Source organism: Neopelma chrysocephalum, unplaced genomic scaffold, assembly GCF_003984885.1.
Source record: "Neopelma chrysocephalum unplaced genomic scaffold, ASM398488v2 Primary Assembly neopelma1_23, whole genome shotgun sequence".
NCBI lineage: Eukaryota > Metazoa > Chordata > Aves > Passeriformes > Pipridae > Neopelma > Neopelma chrysocephalum.
Window position 1 is genome coordinate 17,126,350 of NW_020897691.1, and position 14,391 is coordinate 17,140,740.

The following is a 14,391-nucleotide window of genomic DNA, read 5'->3' on the forward strand; positions in this document are numbered from 1 at the left end:
AGCTGGCTGTAAACAGCTAGGTTGAACACATGCGTAACACAATATAGATTCAATTTTTTTTGAAACCTAAAGGTCAGGTGCTCTGCTTATTTGTGGCTATTTGGCATTAGGCTCTATTTGACAGAAATATTAAACACTGGGCAAAAGTGACAAAAACGTAACTCACTTTCTGTAGTGCACTTGCTATATACATTCTCATGAAAAACTGAAATACAAGTTAAATACATACTTATTTTATTCCAGGCTATAGAATAAGTGTATTTAGGCAGTTTTTCAAAGTGTATTGTACACTGCATGCACAATAAATCAGTTTCATAGCTTGATTGTTTTACAATTTGTGTTCAAAGAACTGTATGACAGGCAATGAAATCATGTTACAGCATGACTTATTGTCCATTTGGACTACATCCATTTTGTTATAAAGAAATTTTGGGAAATCCAAACTGATAAATGAAATATATATTAAACATTTTAATATCAGCATTTGCTCCAAGAAAGAAACTTCACATGCTATATTCAATTTTTAAATCCCTCCAAATAGAGGATTTTAGACAATAAATTTTGAACATGATTTCATTGCAGTATTACACTGAAGATTGGTGTAATATTTTTCAAAATGATGTCACAGTTTCCAAATACAGATTTTGGAATTTTATGCTAGAAATCAAGATAATATTTCAGGGCCTGCACATCTAGCTTTAAAACTGTCTTGAAAGGATGACTTGTTCATGTTGACAAGAACTTCTGCCTGTGTGAAATATCTTATAAAGATAGCTAATGACTAGCAGGTCACCATCAAATAGTAACATTGAGAATATTAAAGTCTACATTTTTAAAGACTTATGCATGCAGTTTTGTCTCTTACACATTGTTTAGATGTGTGGACTAAATGTATTGTGCCTCAAACACCAACAACTTGAAATTACACTATGTAAATATATACATATATGATGCTGTATATGTTTAGTACCACAGTAAATATAATTGTAATCAAATGATACTAGACATATGTAGGACCATAGTTAAATTCTAAGTAAGAAAAAAGTCAGAGAAATTCAGTATTTCACAGTAGAAGGAGGCAGTGCTTTCTCACTGAATTTTCCCCCCTCAGGACTTGTAAACATCATAGCTCTTATTCTATCAGTATAATAATTGAATATTTTATTCATAATGGTAAATAGCTAACCAACATGAATAAAGTTGTCAAAACACAGTAACACTTTCAGACAAAACAGGTATTTATTAAAAGAAACATTTATAAATATTTTATCTTGCATTTTAAACTACATTTTCATAAATAACAATATTTAAAAGTGCTGAATATGGTAGGATAGTCAGCAACGCCACTGTAAACAGATTTGTTTTCCACTTTGCAGATTTTTTTTTCTAGATCCCATTTTGTCAAACACTACAACAGTTAAAATATTTGCATAGGGAATAGAGAATAGCCCTTTTAATCATCTCCTGAATTCTTTATAAATTACAAACCCAAATGAGTTTAAGAAACAGTTTGTTAAATTGTTCGTATATATATCCAAAAAAAGCTCACAGGTTTCAAGTAAAAAGAATGACTAAAAAATTCCCCAAACTTGCTATTTGAAGCATGTTCAATAAATTAAGAAAATGAGAGGTAGTAAAACAAAGGGAAAAAAAGAAGCCCCAGAAGACAAACTAAGACCTGCATCCTCCCAGTTACTGTATCACTGCCTTGGCAGCAGCGGTTCCCGCCAAAGACGGCATCAGAGGCTGCCCGAAGGGACTAACTGGGTGGTTGGAGCCAACTGTGCTTGGGCTAGATTCCACTCAAGGACACAACTGCCAGGTCTGCCAGTCCAATCAAAAGCAACAGGCTTATGCCATGTTTAGTCCTATGTAAGTGAGAAGAACCTTGCCTCTTAAGTCTTAGTATAGTTACCAGTATTAAATATATATATGCGTATATATATATATACACACATACATACATATATGTATTTAGCAAGTATTCAAAGACATTTCTTGGTATATCTTTAGCAGTTTATGAGGGATGCTAATGCTCATTTTGCTTGTGTATGGTAGTTATGAGGATAGGTTTTTTGAAGTTCCAAGTCACTGTCTCTTCAAACATCAAAATATGTCCTGAAATGGGACATTTTTTTGATAAAAAGGCCAAGCAAACACCTATTAAAAACACCATGGCAGCCAAGTGATGGGAATACTATGCTGCCTTACCTCTGATTAAGGGCTCAGTACAGGATTTTTTACCCAGGAAAGACACCCATTGCATTTCCATAGGCATTTTTCTTGGGTAAGATCTGTAGGTTTAGGAGCCCTTGAAGTTTGGTTTAGTATTACTCTCCAAACCCCTTGTTTTCAAGGAGTTATTCAAAATCAATGAGGCTAGAAGCTAAGTCTTCTTTAACCCGCCACCTCGTAAAACATTACTTTGTTTAAAAACATTTTTTACTAGATTTAGCTTTAAAAAAAAAAATCTTACAGGACAGATGCAATTCATCAAAAGGTTCTAAAATGCTCTAAAATGCTACATGTAGGCAATCTTTTATTAAATTTTTTTATTCAAAAAACTAAATTATCAAGCTCTTCGTGTTGTTTTTTTGTTTTGTTTTGTTTTTTGCTGAAGTACATACATTATACAACAGTGTTAGAACTGGATAGCCAGTCTTTAATAAATCAATTACAGTATCTGACATCTGAAATGTACATTGAAAATCTTTGTTCTTTTAACAATTTAACAATATCAGCGCATAGATTTTGTCACCCAGATATGGATCCCTTTAAGTGATTTGTGCTTTTTTTTCTTTTCTTTTTTTTTTTTTTGACATTGCAAACTCTGTAATGAAAATGCCACAGTTTTGGCAGTGAACAACCAGAGGAATCCTCCGCTTGATTTATTTTAAATAAACAGTGATAAATAGCTCTTTTTCTCTGTACAGAAATATTGGCTTCAAAAAGTCAGCGTATTGTACTCAGTAGAGGATGTTGAGTAATGCTACACCTTAAAAATTGGCTTTTTTCAGTTAGTGATGTTAAAAAATGCAAGCCTCTTTCTGGTTTGCTGCAATTGTATCTATGTACCATAGGACTGTATTGCACAAAAAAAGTCCTTAAATACAGATATAATTTATGTTATTGGATTAAATATTGCAACAACTAAGTGGTAAGTGAAGCAGTTTTACCTTGCACATGCAATGTGAGGATACACAAGGAGACTGTTCATAAAACTACAAATACATCATTGCAATCTTGACTGCAGTAGGGTGAAAGGAGTGTGAAACAAATGTATTTTGGCAAATCCATTCTTCCCCTCCCACGCCATCTTGAGCAAGGAGGACCTCGGTAAAAATGTAGACAGAGATCATAATATGTATTTGTTTTCTTCACAGTAGCCTGAGTAGTGCTAAACTGTAGTTCTCCAGGAACCCAACTCCAGATGTTATTAAACTACTTTTCTTCCATCCCACCCACCCAAAAAAAATCAAGTTATTTTGTTTGAAAATTAAAACTAAGTTTCAGAAGTAGAGCCTGTAATACTTTCAACAAGAGACTTATAAATCTGAGAGTTCAAAAACCTTGGAAAAGAGTCTCTGTGCATTAGGGTGTATATCTGGAGCTGGGCATCTTCATACATGTGAGGGCTGGGATCCAACAAGTTTCTGTTGATCACTTCTCTCACCCGGGAATCAAGACTGACCTGAAGAAGATAAGAACAGAATAATATTAAACAACAATATTGGAAAAGCTGTAATATATATCTTTTTTCCTCATGGCTCCGTTGAACATGCTGACTTTATCAGTTTATTTAGGTGATGCTCTGTGCTTCTTTCAGAGCCATCACACAATTACTGTGTAATGCACTGAGACCATGGACCCTATTTCAGTTTTGACTTGATCTTAGCATCCATCTTAAGATATCATAGAATCATAGAATAGGTAGGGTTGGAAGAGACCTCCAAGATCATCAAGTCCAACCCCTGATCCAACTCCAATTACTATATCAGGGCACTAAGGGCCACGTCCAATCTCTTTTTAAAAACCTCCAGGGATGGTGAATCCACCACCTCTCTGGGTAGGCCGTTCCAATGCCTGATAACCCTCTCTGTAAAGAATTTCTTCCTAACATCTAACCTAAACCTCCCCTGGCAGAGCTTGAGCCCATGTCCCCTTGTCCTATTGTTGGTTGCCCGGGAGAAGAGACCAACCCCTGCCTGGCTATAACCTCCCTTCAGGTAGTTGAAGAGAGTGATGAGGTCGCCTCTAAGCCTTCTCTTCTCCAGACTAATGTACAATGAAACGCAGTTGTATAACAGATTAAATGCAGTGCAACTAAACTGAGCTCTGCAGTAACCTGAATTTTCCAAAATATGCTATTTTACCCTAAAAAATAATTTTTATGTACTTCAAATTATTTCTCTGAAATTAATGTTGAATTACCCTCATTCAGAGGGCTGAAATGCTTTTTTTGTGTTTTGTTGTTTTTTTTTTTTCCTGAGCATTTGTGGTTAATCTTTTAGAAGCTTTCTATTCATCATTCTCACCTGGCTGCCTACAGTTTTTTGCCATTTTTTTCAGCCACTACTCTTGTTCCTCACAAATTACTCAGAGTTTTTATCACTTTTAGTGTTAGTCTTCCCATTAATATTAACTATTTCAGCTTTGTTTTCTTTTCAAGACTATTTAATATCTGGTAATTTATACTTTCAGGATATCATATGTCCATATTGAAGTTGTTAGCAAATTTCAGTTTTAGCTTCTCATTTACTTACAATTTGTAATGAACTGCTGTGTCTAGGCAAAAAAGGACATATTTTGCTTGGGATGAATGCACAGATGATTTTAGCATATCATTTAGAAATTTGAGTGAATGTACAGCTTATCCACAAAATGCTCTAAAACCCAGCAAATTAATGCCTTCTGGATTAAATAAAATGACAGTAGCAGGAAAGCCCACTGGGACCAGCAAGGATTTACTCAGCTAAGAAGAAAAAGCCTAAAATATTGAGCAGAGAAAGGCCAAGCAGAGATCAGTTAAGCTACTGTGATGTACACCAAGTTGCAATCTGGCCCTGCTACTCTGCAGCCATACAAAAAGACATTCATAGTGCCTGAAGGATTCAATTCAACCATGGAAAGCTCCATGTACTAAGATACCTTGACATATGAAGGACGGTAGCCAGGATGAAAACTGAGAACATGTTTGGATGTGTGAGTTTGTGTGCTTTTATATGTGGTGAAGCAAAATCTCTGAAACACACTGCTGTGGTGTGATATGGTATGGTACAGTATGGCACTGAGGAGTAAATATACATTTTCTGTATATCTTCAGTACCAACTGTAGAATCTGGCATTGTTGGTTTGTTGGCATATTGGAAGATGTTACTGACACAGGAGACAAGCTCTTTCTCTTCCAATATTTGATGTTACTTGGTTATCAGTCACAAAGTATGACTATGATGCAGATGAACTGCAAGTAAGCTGTTGCCTATTCATGCTAGGAAACTGTACCCATTACTCAAGTACACTGTCTCTGCAGAATATTCATTACATCTGCCCTACACACGCTCTCCAAGCACTCATTGCTGCACCTGCAAGCAGCACCCCAGGATGCAGCAAGCGTCCCTCCTGTCCTGCTCTGAGATGCATGGGCAGCAAGTGGTGCTCTCAGTGGCTATGAACAACCTCCTCACTTTCCCACCCTGCTGCTTCCACTCCTGGTTCTGGCACAGCAGCCCTACAGCTACATGAATTAAGGAATCTGAAAGTGGCATTTCTTTTTTGGGCTGTTTTCTGATTGAATTCACTGTTTAACTAAAGTATCTGTTCAAGCAGACTGGGTGGCACAGCAGGAACAAATGGACCAGTGGAATTGCTCAGCCAGTGACTGCGTGCAGGGATGTAGTGCTGAGGTAGTTTCAAGTGGCAGTGTTGCATCCATGCATCTTCAGAATTTATTTGAATAGATTTCAATCCCAGGTCATTGCATTTCTGCAGCACAGAAATGACACACTAAGATTTAAGCAATTCCCCCCCCTCCCCAGGCACATGTATCTATATAAAAACCCCATTTGTGCAGGTAACTAATTGGCTATTCAATATCATATATAACAGTTGGGATAAAAAAAAAGAAACAAAACTTCAAATTCAACAGGTTGGTGGTGTTTTGGGCCATTGAGCATAGTAAAAGTTAATAGCACTTATAGAGTGAAAAAAAATTAATTATGGAACATTAATTTGCATTGTATTTCTTCAGTGACTCACTAAAGCCAGATGGCAAAACTAGTTGGAATTATTAAAGGTATTTTCTTGATAAACAGATGAATACAAGGTTGTCTGTTTAGACCACCAAGACCTTCTGCCTCAATAACTTCATCACTGAATGAGTGATGCTAAATATTTCAGCTCTTATGCCAAAAGGTAACATCTGGAATGGGATGCCTGGATGAAAAGAACTTTTCAGCTCCCATGCTGTTCTAAAGCACTGCAAAGAGTTCTTGTTTGCCTCCTAAGATTTCTGGTATGGGCAGGGGAAACTGGATTGATGAGATCTGCACACACACAGTGAACCAAGTTAGTGCACCCTTAGTTAGTGTTTGAATTTTAACTGCTGGTTGATCTTAGCTTAAAAAGACAGCTGAGCATTCATCACATGTATATGTAGTAAAGATATTGTATTAGAAGAAAAACTCATTATTAGCTTGCTGTATTGATAGTTGTATCTCACTTAAGGCAAAAGTAGAGACTATGGCACAACAGAAGATAATGGAGCTATAAATTGCTGTTGGCTTCATTCATATGAATGAAGTTGCAAAGTATTCTTGAACACAGTGCCAAAGTAAAATGTAGGAAGCAAGGTCCACAGTGAGCATAAATTAGCCATTGAGTAGGAAGTCAAATGCAATGCACAGAGACAGGGCAAACGTGATAAAGGTACATTATGTGGCCTAAGAAAGACTCTTCCGTAGTGCTTTTATATTTATGTATCTCTGTATTCCAAAACATTGTTTAATAGGGCATGCTTTTTCTTTACTCCGGGTGAAGATAATTTCAAAATGTCTACTTCAATTAAAGGGTTGAAGAAAATCTGATATAATTTCCTAGATATTATGTGTTTCATTGGAGAAAATATGTGGTCTTCATTTTTGGACTTTCACATAGGAATAACAAGAGCAAATTTGGATTTTCTCCCAAACAGCTGTTGCAGCACATACCTCTATAAGGATTCTGATTTAAATTCCTTAATTTTAGTGCCTTTTCTCCAGAAATCTATTTGTATTACTTACTTCCTCTCTCTGGCAGATGTGTGGCATTACTGAAGAAGCATACCTATTTCTCAGCCTTCTCTTACTGGACATTCTTGAGTTTCTTCTTATAGAGAATTTAGATGTGTTGTGGTCAGTGATACTAAATGACTCAGCACCTGTGTCTCTACTTTTTCTGTCCCTTCCTTTCCTGATTTAATGCCCATACTAGGACTTTCATCTGACAGATCAGGCAGACTTTCTGTCTCCCATCCTGACAATTCAGGGTATAACATTTCTGCTCTGGAATAACAGAAAATACAAATGTAACATTTACAGATTTACCTCTTTTGGTGATAGTATAGAAATGTAATCTTCATATATAAGTCTTGCTTTTTCTTCAATGACTTTCTTGTTCTGTTCCTTCTTTAGATCTTCACATGCAAGCCAGAAAAGCAGGTTCTCCTCACTATACTCTGTTCTAAGAAACTCTCTGAAAAGGTTCCTCCCAGCTGGTGTTTTCATCATCTTGTCAAAATTCTGAGCCCAAGACAAAATTTCATCTGCAGTAGGGTTTTGGCTGCAAAAGCAAATATCATTACAAATATGCTTCTATTTTTGTAACAGTGTTTTTATACATTTGTCCAAAAATTCTCCTTTCAACTGCACTTTTGTCCAAAGTGAAAACTGGAAGCAACAAGGCTTCATCAGTGACGGGGCAATTTTGTTCACTCTTCACTAGTGCATTCATTATCTCAGTAGCCCACTAAACATGTTTTATGTTACGAGATATGCACTTGGCTTTCTACAAGTTTTCTGCTAGTGTTCTTAGCCATGCAACCCAAAGACAAAATCCCACAGCAGCACTGAATTCCTATCTCTGCAGATAAAGAAGACGTGATTGCAGGAAGATGGAAATAGACTCTTTCGTGAGGGTTTTAGATGACACTTGATGTTCCTGCCTGCGTCTGATGGTGACTGGCCAAAATTTGGCTGCCACACAATTTGGTTTAGGAAGAAAAAGAAAAATAAAAGCCTCTTGGCAGCCAAAAGCATACTAATGAGCCCCAACAAAATAGTAATTCAGAGAGCTTTTAAATTAGCATATTTCTCTGTGCTTGTGCCTAAGGGTTGCTAAGCTTCACTCTGTTTGGTGCTATTGACCTGAATGATGATCTATTGGCATGAGATGTGATGGATGTTGCTGGCAAACTGGAAAGAGAAGAAATGGGAAAAAGTCCTTATTCCCATTTCCCGAGGAAACTATTTGTGGCTTTTAACAGTGGATGCAGTGGATAAGTGATCAGAAGACTAACTTGCGTCACTAATCCATTAATGTACCAATGAATAGCTTGAGAAGGTAATACTCTGAATTACTTAACAATTAAATACAATTTCAAACTTAATTCTGAGTGCCCACCCTTCCCTTCCTGATCCAACACAAGAGCTTTACTAGCTGTTGTTAATAGTTTCAGTGTAATCATAATGCACAATAAGTGACATTTGTCTATATAATTTCTCTTCAAGTCCATTTATCAAGTCCTACTCTGCATGCAAGGCAGACTGGATGATGAGAAGTTATTTGTGATAAATGATAAATAAGAAAGAGTTTAACATTTAAACTCTCCTGCAAAATAATTGTAATCTGAACGAAAAAGTTTGAACACATGTGTGAAGGTGAAAAATCTTCTCTCTGAGGAGAATGCAAACAATCTGTTCAGGTGGATGTTGCTGACAAGCAATCTGTACTCCCTTACTGTCTGTTGGAAAGCTCTCTTCACTACAGTATTTTTTTGAAATTTATGACATTGCCCTCTCATAAAAGACCATGATTAGCAATGAAGACAATGAGTTGTTTGGGTTGCTTTTACCATCAGACATGTCCTCTAAAGTTTTAATTTGCTTTTTGTGGGATTAGAGAACTCAGAGCCTCTGACAGGTTAGCATTTTTCCACACACAACAAATATTGGCCCAAGCTTTAGACTCAACTTTAGAAGCTGCGAGTTTCAGTGTGTTTAACCTAATTTTCAAGGTATGTGCTTTTTGCTTTATTTGAGTGAAACCATTGTCCAAGCTGTTTTATGAATGGCAGCCATGTTGAAAACCTGATTGTGAAGTGCAGTTGCCCATTAGTTTTCCTTCTTGTTTGGATAAACAGAAGAAAATGATCTGACAGGTAGCAGAGGCTTTTTACAGAGATCCACATATGGAACCATTCATGCACCTCCCATTCTTCCCCACAGTTCCTCCCCACAAATAAGAAACTGTAAATAAACCTGACTTACGAATCAATGTCTCTGTTGTCATTTCATTGTCAGGACAGATTTTGCTTCTTTTTGCATAGATTTTTTTGGAGGAAAAGCAATTAAAAGAACTTTCCCAAAGCACAAAACCCAAAGCAATTCTTAAAATTAGTTAAAGACAAATTAAAACATTTACTAGACAACAGTTCGACCAACTTACCATTCTTCTATGACTTGGATACTCTCCAGTTTGGTCGTATGTGTTGGCCTTCCTGCATTGTCTCCTCTGTCTTCATTCCTAACAGTGAGGCTGCAATGTAGTACAACACTTTATTTTGTCTAGAGAAAGTTAATTTAAAACAATGACTATAGTAATGCCAACTTTTAAAAGATATAAAGCTATATAAAGTGTCATTTTTCACTCTTGCCTCTAAACTTTTGGAGAGAAGTTTTTTATAATGACTTTTCCCCTGTGTTCTGATGAGTATTAATTAACAGTTGCTATCAGCATGTGCGTTTTTTTAGAAGCTCACAGTTTATCCGCTGAAAGAGAAAAACTTAGAGGTCACTTTTGGAGTGATTTCACTTAGTAAATTGAGAATATTAGTAACAATAAGGGTAGAGGGGGATAAGAATATCTGAATTGGAAATTAATGGGGTTTTGGTGCCCCACCAGTTCTGGGTAGTTTTTCATTCTTCATGAACATTCCCTTTTTTGTCTCCAGGATATGGTGACAGTAGATGGCTCAGATACAAAACTTAGCATGTGGCAGCTCCTTATGATTTCCTCCTCTGACCTAAATTTGTTTTCCTTTCCAAAAAGTAAAACTTACAGGCCTCTGAACAGAAAGGCATCCATTATCGTCATATTACCACAAGCAAGGAAAAGAAAGACTTCCTTTATGTGAGGATGTTTTTAATGTTTTTCCTTCTTTTTCGGAGCTGCTATCTAGCATCACTTATTTTTCTGCAAACACCTTTTTAATCAGATTTGCTTTAGTGGTAGCGGCATCCTCTGTGTGTGTTCTCTGTGAATGTTCTGGAACGTAGTATTGCCAGCACAACCACAATTCCTGATAACTATTGAAATAAAGTATGTTTTGAGTGACATAGTTATTCATACAGGAAACCTGGTTCCAATAATTAAGCTTAAGAAGCAGAACGTAGTAAGGAGATGGAAATTTCCCTTTATCAGGTGTTCCCTATGTATCCAATTGAGAGAAAACAAGCAACCAAGCAAAAAATCCCCCTCCCAATCCCAAGAGAGCTCATCTTTTGAATATTGAGTATTCACCATACGGTGATGCTCTCAGTCATCCTTGAGTGTTGCTACACAAAAATATATTGGTAGCATAAAGCTTCTCCGTCTCCCACTAATCTGAAAAACTCAACACTCAGCTCTAAAAAGAAATCCCAGCTCTGAGACATTTGTAGTACAAAGAACCTTTCTTTCTAGACCCTCTGTATTTCTGAGTTTCTTCAATACTTTTTTCAAGCATTTGGCAGGCTTAATAGGTGATCTCAAACACTCTTCTGAAAACTGGAAGTTTAGGCTTCCAGGTAAAGCAGAGCACATATTAAGACTTAAACATTACAAAGACGTACACTTTCAAACGAAGCTCTTTGATACTGGTTGCTCCTTCACTTACCTGCCAAGACCTTAGTTCAGGCCCTTGGTCCTACTTCCCCTGTTACAGCGTAGGAATGCAGCTCCAGTGCTGCTAAGGTGTTAGGGTGTCATCAACTGCTGCAGGAGAAACAACACATCCTGAACTCTGGGGTTGGCAGGTAAAAAGCCTTTCTGTCTCCTCTGACCTGTTCGTCAGTCTAAAGAGGGAGCACCCAGGAAAGACAACAGGAGTTCCGTATACAGGAGGAGAAAAAAAAAGGGACCATCCACTTTCCTTCTGTCTTGTAATCTTTAAGTCCCCAAATGTAACTGCTTAGGGTCACCTTGCATCTGGCCAGAGTACAAAGCTAGGGTGAGGGAGAAGCAGGGAAGGCACAAAGCTGCTCTCTCTGCCTGCCTCCTTCCCTCCTTTGCAGTCCATAGGTAGAGCAGCATTTATCTTCTCTGCTGGGTGCAGAGAACTGAATGTCCTTTAGTTCCATGGAAGAATAACACCACAGAAGGAGCTTGTGTACATTGCAAATGTAACAGGGTGTTCACCCAAGTCCAAAAGAGAATGAAGCTACTTGTTTTCCTTCATCACATGAGCAGCAGCTAAACTGTACTGATATAATTTACTTGTCAGGCAGTAGATGTCCAAGGATGTGGAGTCTTACTGGAAGTAGAAAGTGACTCATCCGAGAGCAGTCAGTCTACACTGGTAATTTAATTTATTGTCTGGGATCAAGTACTGTTTGTTTTGCTCACACAAAGTCTTTGCTAGACTTAGGAAAACTATCATGAGTTGATGAAGGGGAAACAGTGAAGTAGTGAGTGGTGAGGAAAAAGGACAAGAAAGGCATGTTAACGTCACTGCGCTTTTTTTTTTTTAATCAACGGGGTAACAGACAGGCATTATGCATTTTGATTTTCTACAAAACTGTGTCTCAATAAAAAGTTCAGATGGTGGGTCTGGAACATAGCATACCACTTTTCTGGTACCTATACCAGTGACAATATAAGATACACGCTTGGCACTGATTCCTTCATCTCAGCATTCATATGTGTAGTTTAATGGCTGAATTTAGTCAGAGTTGCAAAATAGGGAAGACTCTAAAGACAGAAGTATTATACTGGGTTGGAACACTTTCTCACATTTGGGTATTGCATTTAAAACTGTGCTAAAACCACTAGCATTACATTTCAAGTTTTATTTATCTACATCTGTCAAGGCAGATCCATTCCACTAGATATATTACTTTTGATATGTTTTTCCTGTGAATGAAACCATCAAGTACATTCAATTCAGACATGTTCTGTTTTCACTCAAGGAACTGGTTCATATTCTCTTAGAAAAAAAAAATTAAATATTTACACATTTGTGACTGCAAAGCTAACTTGAATGCAGCCTTTAAATAACTGATCACAATAACAGACTGCTACCTTTTAACTCAAAATGACTACACTGCACTGCTCTTTCCTGTGTTGCTATCTTTAGTTAGAAATACACTATCTGTTCACATTTCTCTGTGGAATTTCAGCAGTCCACAGCAGAAAAGGTATCCTGCATACCTGATGTCCCTGATGCCTTAATCCATCATTGAAGCTAGCTGATTATGTCAGAAGAATTATGCTGTATAGTGTAAAACTAAACAGACTATAAGTAACAGGCTAAAGATTAACAAAATGATCTTACTTAAGGCTTTAAGAAGAGGAAGTTGCTGATATACCTTATCAAAAATAGTTTGATGAAATGGAAGTGTTCTAGAGAGACATCTGATGTAAATTAACATCTATGATGCTATTATTATTTATTAGTTGGAATACACTCAGCAGATATCTTTAAAATTTAGAGATGCAAATTGATAGCACCCATGATAAAAGCACAACAAAACTACTAATGCCTTAAAAAGAGAGAGTTTGGGATGTCTAATGACAGAGTTTAAATGGCAAGCATAGCACGTGTTTGTTTTCTGTTCCTATGGAAGGTTTGTTTTGCCCACTTGTATGCTGATTTTATTGCTCTGGAGAGTATAGTTAAAAGTACTTCAGTGGCCTGAGCTTAATGTACCTTGCAAATATATCTTGGGTTCCTGACTGCTACAAAACCAGTAAGTTTCTTTAACTACTGCAAGAGTATTATTATGAGAAATTTCTGTTTGGAGTCAGTGTGTTTCTATTTTGCAACTTCACACACTTTATAAGTAAAAATTTTAATGATCAGGGACTACTTGAAGAAGTATACAAATTGAATAAATGAACACAAATAAGGTTAAACTGGTCCAGGTTCCTAGCTGATGTGTTTTTGGAGGAAATACTGGGATTCAGAAAACCAATCTTTATTTATTTAGCCACTATTATTTGGCTGTTAATATTCACGTTCAGCAATTAAATAATTGTTCAGTTGTGTAATTACTTAGCTAAATCAGTATTGCCGCACCCTGGTGCATGGGAAGGTAAAAAAGCCAACCTAATTGGAAAAATCATCAGGAGAGTTGAACTAATTTAAGAGCAAACATCTCACTGACTCTTCCACCAGGTGTTTCCATCTGGTGGTTTTAGCTTTTTTGTAAGTCGCATCCCTAGTGCTGCACTTGTCTTTTACTGCCATTAAGAAACTGAAAGTAATTTAGAACTTGGACCTGATCTTTCATTCTCTTAATATTCAGTAAACAAATGGTATTTAATTGCTTTCCAAGGGCCAGGTTCTTATGTACCAGTAGCCTAAATCTGGTGAATCAGTTAAATGACTGTTATCAGTATGGCAAGAAAACCATGCCATTGTGACAAGTGCCAAGATTAATCTGCCCATGCATGGCTGACACCAGTTACTACTCACTCAGGTATTTTCTCAGTTACATGCATCATATGCAGTATATCACCCCAGTATTTTGCAATTATGTCTGGCATTGAAGACAATGTGACTATTAAAACCTCTTGCCTTAGTGGTGGTTTTTATGCTGTCATGAAAATAAGGAGTAGAAATCAAACTGGGACACTGTGAACTAGTTTGGTAGGCTATTGGGTGGCCATCAGGAGATCTGCGCTCAGTTTCTACTTCTTGGCTGAAGTTTGTAGATGCTAGGCTCTGCTGGGCAGTGACTGCATTTGAGGCTGAACTTGTGTACGTCACTTAGTAGAGCCATGAGCCTTCAAGCCACTACTGTAACACAAAAACCATCCTTATTCCAGCCTCAAGGCCACATTAAGTCAATTGCACATACAATCTAAAGGCAGAATTTAGTTTTCAGGTGAAAATCAATACTCAGTTAAGATTCTCTGGATAACAGATGTTCTGACATA

The 14,391-nt window shown here is 37.0% G+C and overlaps 1 protein-coding gene across 4 annotated transcripts in view; it reads right to left on the minus strand.

Moving 5' to 3' along the window:
- Positions 1 to 217: 217 nt before the first annotated feature.
- The window catches only part of RGS17 (regulator of G protein signaling 17), a 75,343-nt gene continuing 61,169 nt past the window's right edge, over positions 218 to 14,391 (minus strand). For 3 of the 4 annotated variants that reach the window (XM_027688599.1, XM_027688608.1, XM_027688618.1), the window contains exons 3-5: positions 9,700 to 9,789; positions 7,581 to 7,815; positions 218 to 3,691 (exon numbers count right to left, since the gene is read on the minus strand). In XM_027688599.1, coding sequence (XP_027544400.1) covers positions 3,503 to 3,691; positions 7,581 to 7,815; positions 9,700 to 9,789 — 514 coding nt within the window. In that variant the 3' untranslated portion in view covers positions 218 to 3,502. The remainder of the gene's footprint in view (positions 3,692 to 7,580; positions 7,816 to 9,699; positions 9,790 to 14,391) is intronic. The other variant, XM_027688625.1, reaches the window with a different exon arrangement.